This window comes from Amphichorda felina (assembly GCF_050947745.1).
Source record: "Amphichorda felina strain 45539 chromosome Unknown scaffold_6, whole genome shotgun sequence".
In the NCBI taxonomy this organism is placed as follows: domain Eukaryota; kingdom Fungi; phylum Ascomycota; class Sordariomycetes; order Hypocreales; family Bionectriaceae; genus Amphichorda; species Amphichorda felina.
Genome location: NW_028145044.1, coordinates 2,812,545 through 2,826,448, shown reverse-complemented (window position 1 = coordinate 2,826,448; position 13,904 = coordinate 2,812,545). Strand labels below are relative to the sequence as shown.

The following is a 13,904-nucleotide window of genomic DNA, read 5'->3' as shown; positions in this document are numbered from 1 at the left end:
TTCATGTTATTCCCAGTCTACATGAACTTGACAGCATCAACAAGAGCCCGGCTAACTTACATGTGCCTCAAGTGGGATACTGCCAACGTCTACTCAAATGGCTTGTCCGAGAGCATCATTGGCAAGGCACTCTCCCGGTATAAGATTCCCCGGAACAAGGTGGTGCTCATGACCAAGTGCTTCCGAGTCGTATGTGACCCGGAAGAGTTCGATCCCGGCTCGGGGGTGACGATGCATCACGGGCTGGCGGATCAGAGCAAGGACTATGTGAACCAGTGGGGTGAGTCCAAGTCAGAGACCAACATGGCATTCGCGAGCTGACCGTGCTCGAGGGCTCTCACGGCAGGCAATCTTCAACGCCGTCGAGGGCTCCCTCGAGCGGCTCAACACCAGCTATATCGATGTCCTCCAGATCCACCGGTTCGACCCGACGGTGCCCCCTGAGGAGACCATGACTGCGCTCCACGACCTCGTCAAAACTGGCGTCGTCCGCTACCTTGGAGCGAGCTCTATGTGGACGTATCAGTTTGCCATGCTGCAGCATATAGCAGAGACCAAGGGTCTCACAAAGTTTATCTCGATGCAGAACCAGTACAACCTCCTCTATCGTGAGGAGGAGAGAGAGATGATCAAGTACTGCAACATAACCGGCGTTGGTCTCATACCGGTAGGCATCCCCCCCTCCCCCAGTGAAGCTGGACGAGCATGAGTTTTTCAGACAGACTGATCTGTGTGTTGCCTCACTCACAGTGGGGACCTCTGGCGTCTGGCAGGCTCGCACGCAGCCCAGGAGAGGCGACTCGGTCTCTCAGAGCCAACTACAGCGCCAATGGCTCCCTCTACCAGGGCGATGAACGCAACACAAACGAGGTCGTCTTGAGAGTCGAGGAGATTGCAAAGAAGCGCGGCTGGCCAATGAGCCATGTCAGCCTGGCCTGGCTGAACCGGCGGGTGACGGCCCCAATCATAGGTTTCAGCTCGGTCGAGCGGATCGAGGATGCCCTCGCAGCCAGGGGCAAGATGCTGTCCGAGGAGGAAGAGCGATACCTGGAGGAGTTATATGTTGCTCGAGATGTACAAGGTCATTCATGAAGTACGTGTATGCTTTAGCGGTAATTCGAATTACGACCTAGCTATGTGAACGATTAGGCATTGATCTCCTGCTGTATTGTTTATGATGTCTACCCGTCATGCAAATGAATTCTATACGCGTATAAGCTGCCAATGAGGAGAGCCAGTTTGAATGAAAGCAACTATCACCATCAAGAGAGTATTGGTCGTGATGGAGCAATTCCCCGGCCAATTCATCTTCCAAGGCAAATCCGTTGTCCCACAAGCATCACATTCACGTTCTGTACCTCGTATACGGAGTACAGATGACATACTCGTACGCGAAGAGCCGTTCAGCGTGTCGGGTAGTCAATTCCAGCTAGCTCTTCCCGAGGGCGCCACATGTCGTCCGGACTACGGATATGTCACCCACCCCCCCCCCCCCCCCTCCCCTTCCCCCCACGCATGGAGACATGGGCCGGATCTAGTGCAAAGACGAGGTACATGTTGGGGGAGCTTGGGAACTCGGCCTCGGCGACCCGCACAGTGCTAAATCTCGCATCTCGTCGTGCTTAGAGAAAGACCTGCATGGAGCTGATGGCACAATATTCTGGTACGCGGTGTGGCATGGCAATGGTAAGTCAGGTGTGCGTGTTCCTACATGTGCATATGTTGGCCTTGACCAAAAGATCCACGGCCATCTAGGCCGCCTCAAACGCCGCCTCCGAAACATGACACGAGTCCATCATGCAGCTTTGCGAGGATTCAGTGGAACAGGGCCGTCGAGCTAGTGTATCGGTCTGTCCGGCAGTGACCATCGTCGACGGGATGCTCCCGATGTGTGCTATCTTGATCCATAGCTGCACCATGCTCTCCCCGACTCGGACACGATCCGCACGAAAGAGCTCCACGGCTCATACTGAGTTGGACTTGTATGCCTACCAGCCTGCCAGTACATACATGTACCACAAACCGGAGCTCCCCCCGCACTGCTGGTCCTCATGTTCACAGAGCACATGTAATAGCCGCGCACTCCGCGTCACCACCTCTGAGCAGACACTTAGACATCTAGTCCTCCCCAAACACCAGACCTGAAGCTCCCACAAGCCATCACCAGACACCAGACCTCAACTTCAGGCCTCGCCGGGTCCCGCGCGATAATGCTCCGCCTACCCGCTCACATCTTTGGCTACGAGGATGTCCACCTCACCACATGGCAGGCCGTGGTGGCCACGCTCGGCGCCATCGCCGGGCTCAAGCTGCTCACGATACTGTACCAGGCCTTCTACAACGTCTTCCTGCACCCGCTGCGGCGGTTCCCCGGGCCCGTGACGTGGATCGCCGTGCCGTGGCTCAAGAACGTCTCGCAGATCCGCGGTCAGGCCGACCACCAGATCGTCCGGCTGCACGAGAAGCTGGGCCCCGTCGTGCGCGTCGCTCCCGACACGCTCAGCTTCACCACGGGGGCCGCCTGGAAGGACATCTACGGCACCGGCCATGCCGAGCTGCCCAAGCACATCTACAAGGGCAGCGGCATGGAGGAGCGGCCCAACATCATCACGGCGCACGCACGCGACCACCACCGCTTCCGCAAGGCCATGATGCCGGCTTTCACGCCCGAGGCCATCAACCGCGAGGAGCCCCTCATCATGACCTACGTGGACATGCTGGTGCAGCACCTGACTACCATGGCCCGCTCCGTGGACCCGTGCATCAACGTGGCCAAGTGGTACACCATGACCACGTTCGACATCTTTGGCGACCTCTGCTACGGCGAGTCCTTTGGCGGGCTGGCGTCGGGCGAGCAGCACCCGTGGATCCGCAGCATGGCCAACATGAAGCTCCTGGTGCCGCTGCTGGTTTTCCCAGGTATCTCGTGGCTGCTGGTGCTGCTGCTGCTGCCAGCCGAGGAGCGTGTATCTCTCGGCGACCACCAGAAGCGCTCCTACGCGCTGACCATGAAGCGCATCGCCGAACGGGACACGCACCCGCGCAACGACTTCATGACCTTCATGCTGCGCCACCGCAGCGAGGACCAGGGCGTGACGGACCACGAGCTGGCCTCCAACTCGGACATCATCATCAGCGCCGGGTCCGAGACGACGTCGACGGCCCTCACCGGCATCACCTTCTTCCTCGCCAGCAACCCCGACGTCCTGGCCCGCTGCGCCCGCGAGGTGCGCGAGGCCTTCAGCTCGGACGACGAGATAACCTTCAAGGCCACGGCCGACCTGCCCTTTATGCTGGCGTGCATCGAGGAGGCGCTGCGCATGTACCCCCCTGTGCCAACATCGCTTATTCGCCGCACGCTGCCCGGCCGGCCGATGCTGATTGCCGGCGAGCTGCTCCCGGAGAATGTGAGTCTCAACGCCGTACAATCCACCCATCATCCACTGCTGACAACTGCTGACAACTTCTGACGCGGAACCAGACCGTCGTCGGCGTGCACCACCTCGCCACGTACCTGTCCGAGAGGAACTTCCACGACGCCAAGTCCTACCGGCCTGAGCGATGGCTGGCCGAGTCCCGCTCAGACCCCAACTCGCCCTTCCGCGACGACAACCTCGACATTGTGCGGCCCTTCAGCTACGGGCCGCGCAACTGCATCGGGCGCAACCTCGCGTACCACGAGATGAGGCTGATCATTGCCAAGCTGCTGTGGAACTTTGACCTCGAGCTGAAGCCCGGCTACGAGTCGTGGTACAGCAAGCAACGCACGTTCCAGCTGTGGGAGAAGCCCGAGCTCGTGGTGAAGTTGACGAAGCGCGCGAAATGAGGGGGCGAGGGTCTGGGGCGCCGGTGGGGGATGGGACGTGCCCAGGAGGCGATCGGGGGGCCATGAGGGGCCTATCCCATGGGTATGGATACCCGTATGGTAACATGGAGCTGGGCGCTTTACGAGTACGAGTACGGACGGATACATGCAGGCGGTATATCCCAGGTTCAAGGAGAGGCTGCCTTCACGTACGTGTGTACCTATATGTACATCCGTACATGTAGTACTAGCTGGTAGATGTTAGTAGCGGGCGAACCAATATCAACGCGAGGTGAAGAAACACTTGAGCACAGGCACGGCGGTGACATGGAGCTGGGTTACACTTAATGTCACACTGCCTTTGCCCGAAGGCATTCCAGCCAATCGAAGATCCACTGTAGTCTATTGGCCCTCGATTAAAACACCTACTTTAAAGCGCTTTTTATCGACCAGATAAATTTTTTACGAAGCTTAACCTTATCGCTAAGCTTATATTGCCAACGACTACAACCAGTGCTTGAGCCTCCAAGTTCTGCATTCTACTTGTCAACCTCTTAAATATCAACCAACTGCAGCATTGATATTTCTAGTTTAAGCGGTGGCTTCGTATAAGTTAATAGACGATTAACAATATTTTCTATCCAGCTTATTTATCTTTAGAAACTTCAGAGGCCTTGATCGGTCCTTCGGCTACTCCCAGGAGGGCAGCCGGCGGCCTCTTCATCTAGTCGTAGCTTGGGCGGATGATGACAGCGTTCTTAGTGTCGGATCTGTACACATTAGTGCGGAACAGATAGCTTGTTGTCTCCAATGTTTCCGCCTGATGTCTCGGGGGCGACTCTTTACGTATTGGTAAGCTGCAAGGCGTTTCCTTGAGCTAGGGCTGGGGTCTGGGCCATAGCAATACGACTCTGGGGGGCCTTGAAGAATTTCTTCGGTCTATATTTGGAAGAGTCTCTGGCGACTGCAGCTGCTTCCCCCCACCTATGGCATCTTCAAGGTCCAAGCCGTGTGTGCCCCCTGACAGCGGCAGCAAGGGGGGCGCCGTGTCTCACATTGGGGGCACAGGCCTTGTCTCAAATCGGCATGCCGCTTGGCGCTATAGCAGCCACAATGTTGTTTTCCATTATAGCGCCTACTTATTTGGCCAGTCTCGTGGCAGGAAAAGCACCTCATCCACTGTGCTTTGGCGCAAAAGGGTTCACAAAGATACCACTAGGTCTTGAAGAAGGAACCCTTGCGGCAAAGAGTGTTTGCCTAGGTATCTTTGACGCTCAGAAATAGCAGGCCGTTTTCCCCATGTTTGTGTCTCATGGAAGGATTAGCTATTTGCGGATTTGGTGCCGTTTTTCTTAGCTAAGAGCCGCGCAAGTAGCCTTTCCTAACCGGGGCCGCGGACGGCAATTAGGTTGAACTCGTGAGACAAGACGTTATACCGGCGGGGGTAAATTGAGGCTCCTTCGCCAAACGTTCTCTAAACCCAGTCGGGATTTATCTCGGCGCCATCCTTCTCCTCCTGCGTGGGGAAAACGATAGATCAGCGTGGACGGCCTCCTAATCCCCTACCCGATGGGTTCCTCTCGCCAAGCCGGCGACGGGACCCACGTCGACTAATTAGGCAGGCTGCTACCCATTCGCATAACTTCAGCTGGGAATGAGTCGGCTTGGCCGACGAGCTACGTAGGGTTTGGGGGCCATCTATGGGCCAAGCAGCTGGCGAACGCCGACGTTTAGCGCTGGCAGTGGCGGCATAGGAACGTGGGGTTGTGGCTGGCTGCGAGATCTAGTCGACCTTGCGCGCGAGGCAGGCAGCCCTCCTGCAGGCCCCTAGCCGCAGCTTGTTGGATGGTTGGTGGTGGTGGAGCGCGAGGAGGTCGCGTACCACAGCAAATGCGGGGAATGGCTTTGTACTCGTAGGCCTACGGATACACAGCAAGGAAGCGCTTAGCGTTTCTGTTTGTCTCACGCATGTTGAGGTGACCTCGTCGAGTAATCTGTGCCTCGGACGGCTGCGCTCCCTGAACTACAGAGTTGATAGGCATCTCTTTGGTGCTGCCAGTGGATTCGGCCGGAACACGTCAAAGGTTCGGCGCGGCACGGAGCGGCTACCCGGTGATGCCGACCGCGGCGATCGGTGACTGCGTGTTGCATATATGACGTCGGCAGGCACAATAATTAGGCGATCGTACCCGCTAAATGTTCTCAGTATTAGGAGGTACTATAGATCTCTTCCACGGGTTACATGCTGATTGGAAAAGCTTAGATTACTATCCGTAACATAATTATCATATAACAAGGGGCTTATTTGGTAATCTATGCGGATCTGAAGTGGAGTGGTATGTGTTTCCCGCACATGTATAGATACATGCTTTCATCAGCACTAGGTAGAGACACAAGTATAGAGCCCCAACCCCCCAACCCCCCTGTATCCATGTTTCCGCCCCCTGTACGGAGTACGGGCGGTAATCGGAGGAATGACAATGCATGCATGCAAGTGCATTCCCATGCTGCCGTCAAATCGCTAGCTCATGTACGGATATGTATGCCGGTAGGCTGCGGAAGCATGCTGAGCGATCCGCGCGAATACCCTGTTGACTATCAACCGCCACCCCCACGAGACCCGAGATCCAGCTACACAGGGTCCGCCGATAGATCCCGCATTCGTCACTTAAGCATTGGAGGGGGGGTAACTATAATCTACACATCTTGCATAATACATGCCAGTACATACGGGTACGAGCAGGCTCTGGCTGTCCTGACGAAGGATCGCATCCCCAGAAACCAGACTAGGCCCTTCTCCACCGACGGTCAATGGGCCGAAGCCCCTGGCCCTACGGGAGCCGCAGAGGCGCACGGGCTTGCGACGCCGTGCATCTCCTGCAAGTAGATGTGCGGCTTGTGCACCTCTAGCAATACTGTAGTACAAGAGATGGACGCGTACAGATATTCGCCCGCGCTCGTATTATCAATCTTACATCCTGGTATCTATATCCGTAGATCTGATACAGATACAATTACGTACGAAGTACGATTTTCAGGTGGCCATACTCAACGAGGAGTGCACGTTCATCCGTGCGCGAAGTTATGGCATTCCCAACTGGCACAGGGACGGCTAGCCTCGGGCAGGTGAGACCTTACGTTGCGCCTTGAAACCATTCAATTTCGAGTACTCCATAGGGAGGGATGCGTGCTCTTGGGGGCTGCCTTGGGCCATTCTTCGTACTGCAGTGGCCGCATTGTACGGAGTGCAGATTACAGATTACATGTATCCACGTTACATGTGCAAGTGCTCGTACGTACGGATAGATCTTCGACAGCTGCACAGAGATTCCGCTCCAGCATAGGGAATCAGGATCAATGAACACTCTTTGTCTGTGTGCGTATTTGCATTTGTTGACCCTTGGCATCTGCATGCTGATCCTGCCTGGTCTTCCGAGTTCCAATCGGATCAGGGCAGAGCAATTCCAACTGTGGGAAGACTGAAACTTTGTCTGTGTGCTTGTAATTCCAGTGCGCAAGGAGGCCCAGGGTAGGACTCAGGACTCAGGAGATCTCAGCTGCAACCAACTTCCAACATGAACTCGTCCACGGGCAGTCAAAGTAAAGGTGCCGTCGCCATGGCTCAGAACAATGGAAAGAGCAATCTAGAAACGTCCTCGTCCGCCAAAAGTCAACCCCCAAAGCTTGAAGCCGACAACTTAAACACCAATCGACAGCATCAGGCCCAAGCCCCCCGATCCAAACACAGCGTCGCCAACCTGTACCGCTACGCCTCCCATCATGACGTGCTCATCCTCGTCGTGTCGAGCATCTGTGCTGTTGCGTCCGGGGCTGCGCTGCCCGCCATGACTATCATCTTTGGCGGGCTGCAGGGCATCTTCCAGGACTTCCTCAACGACGAGGCCACATCCTCCATGTCGCCCGCCCAGTTCCGGCACGAGATGACATCCTACGTCCTGTACTTCATCTACATCGGCATCGCCCAGTTTGCCGTGACGTATACCGCCACCGTCGGCTTCGCATATGTTGGCGAGCACATCACGACCAGGATTCGCGAGGAGTACCTCGAGAGCTGCATATGCCAGGACGTCGCCTTCTTCGACAGCGTTGGTGCCGGCGAGATCACGACGCGCATCACGTCCGACATGAATCTCATCCAGGACGGCATTTCACAGAAGGTGTCGTTGACCCTCGCCGCCGTCGCCACGTTCATCTCGGCCTTTGCCATCGCATTCGCCAACCACTGGAAGCTGACGCTGATCCTCTGCTGCACCGTCGTGGCCTGGATGATCAACACGAGCCTGACCACGAGGCTGATGGTCAGAAATAGCATACGTTCCCTCGCCGCCTATGCCGAGGGAGGAAGTCTCGCCGAGGAGGTCCTGGCATCCATTCGCACCACCGTCGCCTTTGGGTCCCAGAACCGCCTGGCCGAGCAGTACGATGCACACCTTAAGAGGGCCGAGCGGTACGGGTTCCGCGTGAGGAGTGCCACCGGGCTCATGGTGGCCGGCCTGCAGATAGTCATGATCCTCGGCTACGCCCTCGCGTTTTGGCAGGGCAGCAGGTTCCTGGTCAGCGGCGACATCTCCGTGTCGAAACTGCTCACCGCCATGATGTCCGTCATGATCGGCGCCTTCACACTCGGCAACGCTGCACCCAACATCCAAGCCTTCACGACTGCCATAGCGGCCTCCAAGAAGGTGTTTGAGACAATTGACCGCGTCTCACCAATTGACCCCCGAGATGAGTCTGGCGACACACTGCAGCATGTCTCGGGGCATGTCCGTCTGGAAAATGTGTGTCATGCATATCCCTCCCGGCCTGAGGCTCCCGTCATCACGGACCTGAGCATTGACATCCCAGCTGGCAAGACGACGGCGCTTGTTGGCCCGTCTGGTTCCGGCAAGAGCACAATAGTAGGTCTACTCGAGCGTTTCTATGACCCCGTGGGAGGAACCATACGTCTGGATGGCCATGATATCAGCTCGCTCAACTTGAGATGGCTTCGGGCGCAGATGGCCCTGGTCAGCCAGGAGCCAAAGCTCTTTGGAGCAACAGTCTTCCAGAACATCCGTCACGGCTTGATCGGCACCAACTTTGAAAATGAGAGCGAGGAGAGTCAGCGGCAACGCGTCATAAGCGCGGCCAAGAAGGCCTACGCCCATGATTTCATCCAGAATCTTTCCGACGGCTACGATACTCATGTCGGCCAACGAGGCTTCCTCCTCTCCGGGGGCCAGAAGCAGAGGATAGCCATGGCGCGGGCGATAGTCTCCGATCCCAAGAGTGAGCGTCTTCTACCTAATCTTGGCCTGCACTGAGAATGTTACTGACAAAGTCCGGTAGTTCTTATCTTGGACGAGGCTACCTCTGCACTCGACACCAAGGCCGAGCAGGCCGTGCAGGCAGCTCTGGAGGCTGCTTCCGTAGGCCGCACTACAGTGACCATAGCTCATCGCCTGTCGACTATCAAGAACGCGGACAATATCGTGGTCATGTCTGAGGGTCGCATTGCCGAGCAAGGGACGCATGATGAACTAATAGCTAAGAAAGGGGCTTACTTTGAGCTGGTCACCAGCCAAAGTCTCACGACTGGCAAGGACTCGAGCGCCGATGATGATTCGTCCCTGAAGAAGGACCCGCGCATTCTGGAGAACGAGGAGATGCCCCGGACTGGATACCGCAGCAACACGGGAGACTCCAGCTTTCTCGAAGACGGCCCGGCCGAGCTCGAGACCAGATACGGCCTGTGGGCCCTCGTCTCTTTTGTTCTATCCCTGAGTGCACCAGAGTGGAAGTTCATGGTGGTTGGCTGCCTCTTCTCTATCATATGTGGCCTCGGCAACCCGACATCGGCTGTCTTTTTCGCGAAGCAAGTCACCACTCTGTCCCAGCCAATTCCACCCGCAGACCCCGATGACGTGAAGAGGGACTCTGATTTTTGGAGTCTCATGTACATCATGCTGGCTTTTGTCCTCTGCCTCTCCTTTGCTACACAGGGCCTTGCCTTTGCAAAGAGCTCGGAGCGTCTCGTGCGTCGTGTGCGGGATCGTGCTTTTCGGACAATGCTCCGGCAGGACATGGCTTTCTTCGACCAGAGGGAGAATACCACTGGGGCTCTGACAACCTTCCTGTCGACGGAAGCGACGCATGTGGCCGGTCTTAGCGGAGTTACCCTGGGGACTCTGATCGTCTCAGTGTCGACGCTGATTGCCGCCTGCGCTCTGTCCATTGCGATCGGGTGGAAGCTCTCCTTGGTCTGCATCGCGACACTCCCGGTCCTCGTCGGCTGTGGCTTCCTCCACGTCTGGATGCTCGCACAGTTCCAGCGGCGGGCCAAAGCTGCCTACGATGAATCTGCCAGCTACGCCTCCGAGGCCGTCTCCGAGATTCGCACCATTGCCGCTCTAGGGCGCGAGCGGGACGTGGTCAGAGAGTACCACGACTCGGTGGCAGCGCAGCTTCGTCGAAGTCTCGTCTCTATTCTTAAGTCCACTGTGCTCTACGCCGCCTCTCAATCTTTCCTCTTCTTCTGCTATGCATTGTGCTTCTGGTGGGGTGGAATATTGATCGGCCGTCGCGAGTACAACATGTTTGAATTCTTCCTCTGCTTCATGGCGGTCCTCTTTGGCGCGCAGAACATTGGCCTGATCTTCTCCTTTGCCCCAGAGATGGGCAAAGCACATACTTCTGCACGCCAGCTCAAGATGCTATTCGAGCGCCAGCCTGTCATCAACTCGTGGACGGAAGATGGAGAGCAGATAAAGCAGGTGGATGGGAGCTTGGAGTTTCGCAATGTCCACTTTGCTTATCCCACACGCATGGGACACCCAGTCCTGAGGGGTCTTGATCTCAAAATACGTCCAGGCCAATACGTGGCCCTTGTCGGCGCCTCCGGGTGTGGCAAGAGCACCGCCATCATGCTTCTCGCACGCTTCTATGACCCGCAAGGTGGTTCCATCCTGGTGGATGGCAAGGATATCAGCACGCTCAACGTCCACGACTACCGGTCTCACATTGCCCTCGTGAGCCAGGAGCCGGCGCTCTACCAAGGCACTATCAAAGAAAACATCCTGCTCGGGAGCTTGAGCGACGATGTGTCGGATGCTGCCATCGAATTGGCCTGCCGCGAGGCCAACATCTACGACTTTATCATGTCCCTGCCCGACGGCTTCAACACTGTCGTCGGCAGCAGAGGTGGACTGCTGTCCGGGGGACAGAAGCAACGGATTGCCCTTACGCGAGCGCTGATCAGGGACCCGAAGATCCTGCTGCTGGATGAGGCGACATCTGCCCTGGATTCCGAGTCGGAAACCGTGGTGCAGGCCGCTCTCGACAAGGCCGCCAGAGGCCGGACGACTATTGCCGTCGCGCACCGCCTCAGCAGCATCCAGAGGGCCGACTTGATCTTGGTCCTCCACCACGGCAGGATCGTAGAGGCCGGGACACACTCTGAGCTGATACAAAAAGGCAGCCGGTACGCGGAATTGGTCAACTTGCAGAGTCTTGGCGAGAACTGAATAGTGGCGGGTGTATTATATTGAGACATGGTCATATAGGGACCTGAAAACATGGGGAGGCGCGCGCGGGGGGGGGGGAAGTTAGGGGGGAGGGAGGCTTGGTATAAGATACCGCAACATAGATTTAGTGGTTCTAGAAAACTAAAGAATATCAACAAAGGTTCGCGCGCTTGTTCCCTTCATCCGCTGCTACTGAGATGACCAAGGGATGAAAGGGAATTGCGCGAATCAGTACGCAGTGGCAACACGGCTCGTATGGTACTCCAAAGCCGTCATGGCCTTGTACCTAGGCTCCTCGCCAGGTTTGACAAAATGCGACAGGGCCCCGACGTCAGCGTGCCTGTCGGCCTTGACAAAGAAGGCGTTGGAATAGCGGGCGGGGATGATTGCGTCGTCCTGGCCACTGAGGCCCGGTGGCACGGTGACCTGGTGGATGCCAGCCGGCAGGACGCCGTTGGTCCAGCGCTCGAGCGTCTCGCTGACGTTGACAATCATCTCGTTCCACTGGCCACGCGGGACGGGGCAGAAGGTGCCCCTGTTGAGGCGGTCCTCAATCTCGAGCCCGCCGACGGCGTCCTGGAAGAGCAGGGTGAGCACGCCAAGGTCTGTGTGCGGCCAGATGCGGCTGACGTTCCCCTGCCGCATCTGGGCGACGCTGATGGGCGGGTAGTGGTTGAGGCGCATCTCGCTGGCGCCGCCGACGCACTGGGTCGACAGAGTCCCCACGGCGAGGCCGAGGGACAGCTCGATAGCCTCGAGGAGCGCAACGGCCGTCGCGTTGCACCTCTCGTAGTGCTCCTCCATAAAGACGCGGAAGCCAGGGAGGTCGTCCTCCCGGGGCCACCTGTTAGGCCACTCAACGTCCGAACTCATGCCCTGGTCAAAGTGCTCCTGCGGGGTGGGTTGATTGGAGGTTAGCAGATGTCTCTTAGAAGGCGCGGTGGGGGGTATTGGTGAAGAAGGGCCGGCGGCCAAACTTACTCTCGAGTCGGACTGGTCCGGCTCCGTGCCGTTGCTGGAGTGCTGCTCCCTCCCCTCCTTACCGCCGTTAACACCCGAGCGGTGCAGCTTAGCACTGTTCTCGGCACCAAGACGGCTCCATCCGCGCTGAGGGGTCGGGCCCCCGGGGTGACCGATGGCGGCCTTAGACTCAGGGGGGAGGAGGAAGAAGCTTCTATTCTAGTCTCGTCCGTGTCATGTCAGCCCGTCGGGATTCTCCACTGCGGCGCCTTGATGCCTGCGCTGGCCGGCCGTCGGGTTTCTTTCTTGTCTCTTACCCAGTGGTACAGCTCCTTGACTGCCTTGTCGCTGAGCCCGTGGTTGACGAGCTTGGCGAAGCCATGTCGCTGGAGGCAGCCGCAGAACTCGTCAGCAAACTGCCGCCGCTGCTGCGCATCCCCGCGCAAGAACAGGGACAGGTCCAGCGGGGGCAACTCGACATTGGAGCTTGTGGAACCCATGGCGCTTACACGGTGGGTGATGATGGTTATCGTAATTAGGTTTGTGATAAAGGGGTGAGGATGAGATGAGATGAGATGAGGGTCGGGATGAACAAGATAGCTGCAGATTTTCGCCTGCCAACCCCTCCTAGAGACGGTATCGATCCATGGTGGAAGGGGATATATGTACACGCAGCCGGCTGGCCGGTATGTATGCCCGGGCCGGGCCCATGTGAAGTGACCGAGTGGTACGATCAGTGTCGTACTTCAGCTTGAAGAGAGGAATGTGCGCAGAGGATTCACTCCAAAATCTGGGACAGCATTGGAACCCTGTATTCGTACGAGTGCGGGGCAAGTACGGGTACCTGCTACAATCCAGGTACGGCTACTACTACGAAGTGGTATGTAGCAGTAAGTACGAGTACGAGCACGTACGGATATGTGCCCGAACCTGGCTTCCCCCCATGCGCTCACACTGTCACCGGGGGGCAGACCAGGTATCTTCAGGGGTATCCGAGGTACCACGTCCGGGTCCGGCCCGGGCCCACTCTAGATGGGCGGGCGCGCAGCTTGTCCGTGCCCACCTACAAGCACATCCGAGCTGATTAATTCCCTGCAAAAGCGACCTCCGTGCAGGGCAAAAGAAAAGAAACCCCCATCTCGGACAGGGCCTCCTGGCGTGAAGCGATAACGAGAGCTTGTGAGCTGCTGCGCATGGCAACTATCGACATGCACATGACGTTGCCATTGGCACCTGGGTGCACTGGATACATACAAGTACATGTATATGTCCTGAATACGACGTAAGGTCACCTGGCTGCGCTGTGCCCTACTGTGGTATGCCAAAAGGTCGCAGACATGGTAAGTACTGCTACTACTGTTAATAGCATATATACTTGTGCCTTAGTACTGGTAGGTCCAAGTACCCCTAGGCATCAAGATCTGGCTGGTAGTTTCGGCATGGACCGGCACGATATTAAGTAGCATACGGATGCTTATAGTGTGTTGGGGGATGCCCACCTTCGTTGCTTTTGTGGTCAGAAGGACACAACCTGAGAACCACAACAAGGAATTCCGGGCCGAGAGGTCTCGCGACCATTTCACTATGTATATGAGATAGGCATCAGTCGAACAGAT

The 13,904-nt window shown here is 57.0% G+C and overlaps 4 protein-coding genes across 4 annotated transcripts; 3 read left to right on the top strand and 1 right to left on the bottom strand.

The window, feature by feature from the left end:
- Positions 1-60: 60 nt before the first annotated feature.
- DTXS3 (Aldo-keto reductase dtxS3) lies at positions 61-1,092 on the top strand (the record flags this gene model as incomplete). Its single annotated transcript, XM_083196124.1, has 3 exons — positions 61-280; positions 333-667; positions 751-1,092. The coding sequence occupies 3 exons, from the start codon at positions 61-63 to the stop codon at positions 1,090-1,092; spliced, it is 897 nt and encodes a 298-aa protein (XP_083049140.1).
- Positions 1,093-2,210: 1,118 nt separating this feature from the next.
- Positions 2,211-3,826, top strand: DTXS2 (cytochrome P450; the record flags this gene model as incomplete). The annotated part of the gene is made up of 2 exons (XM_083196123.1): positions 2,211-3,407; positions 3,482-3,826. The coding sequence occupies 2 exons, from the start codon at positions 2,211-2,213 to the stop codon at positions 3,824-3,826; spliced, it is 1,542 nt and encodes a 513-aa protein (XP_083049139.1).
- A 3,554-nt stretch (positions 3,827-7,380) lies between these two features.
- On the top strand, positions 7,381-11,328 carry ACO1O0_006741 (P-loop containing nucleoside triphosphate hydrolase protein; the record flags this gene model as incomplete). The annotated part of the gene is made up of 2 exons (XM_083196122.1): positions 7,381-9,094; positions 9,155-11,328. The coding sequence occupies 2 exons, from the start codon at positions 7,381-7,383 to the stop codon at positions 11,326-11,328; spliced, it is 3,888 nt and encodes a 1,295-aa protein (XP_083049138.1).
- A 228-nt stretch (positions 11,329-11,556) lies between these two features.
- ACO1O0_006740 (isopenicillin N synthase family dioxygenase) lies at positions 11,557-12,788 on the bottom strand (the record flags this gene model as incomplete). The annotated part of the gene is made up of 2 exons (XM_083196121.1): positions 11,557-12,499; positions 12,550-12,788. The coding sequence occupies 2 exons, from the start codon at positions 12,786-12,788 to the stop codon at positions 11,557-11,559; spliced, it is 1,182 nt and encodes a 393-aa protein (XP_083049137.1).
- Between the last annotated feature and the right edge of the window lie 1,116 nt (positions 12,789-13,904).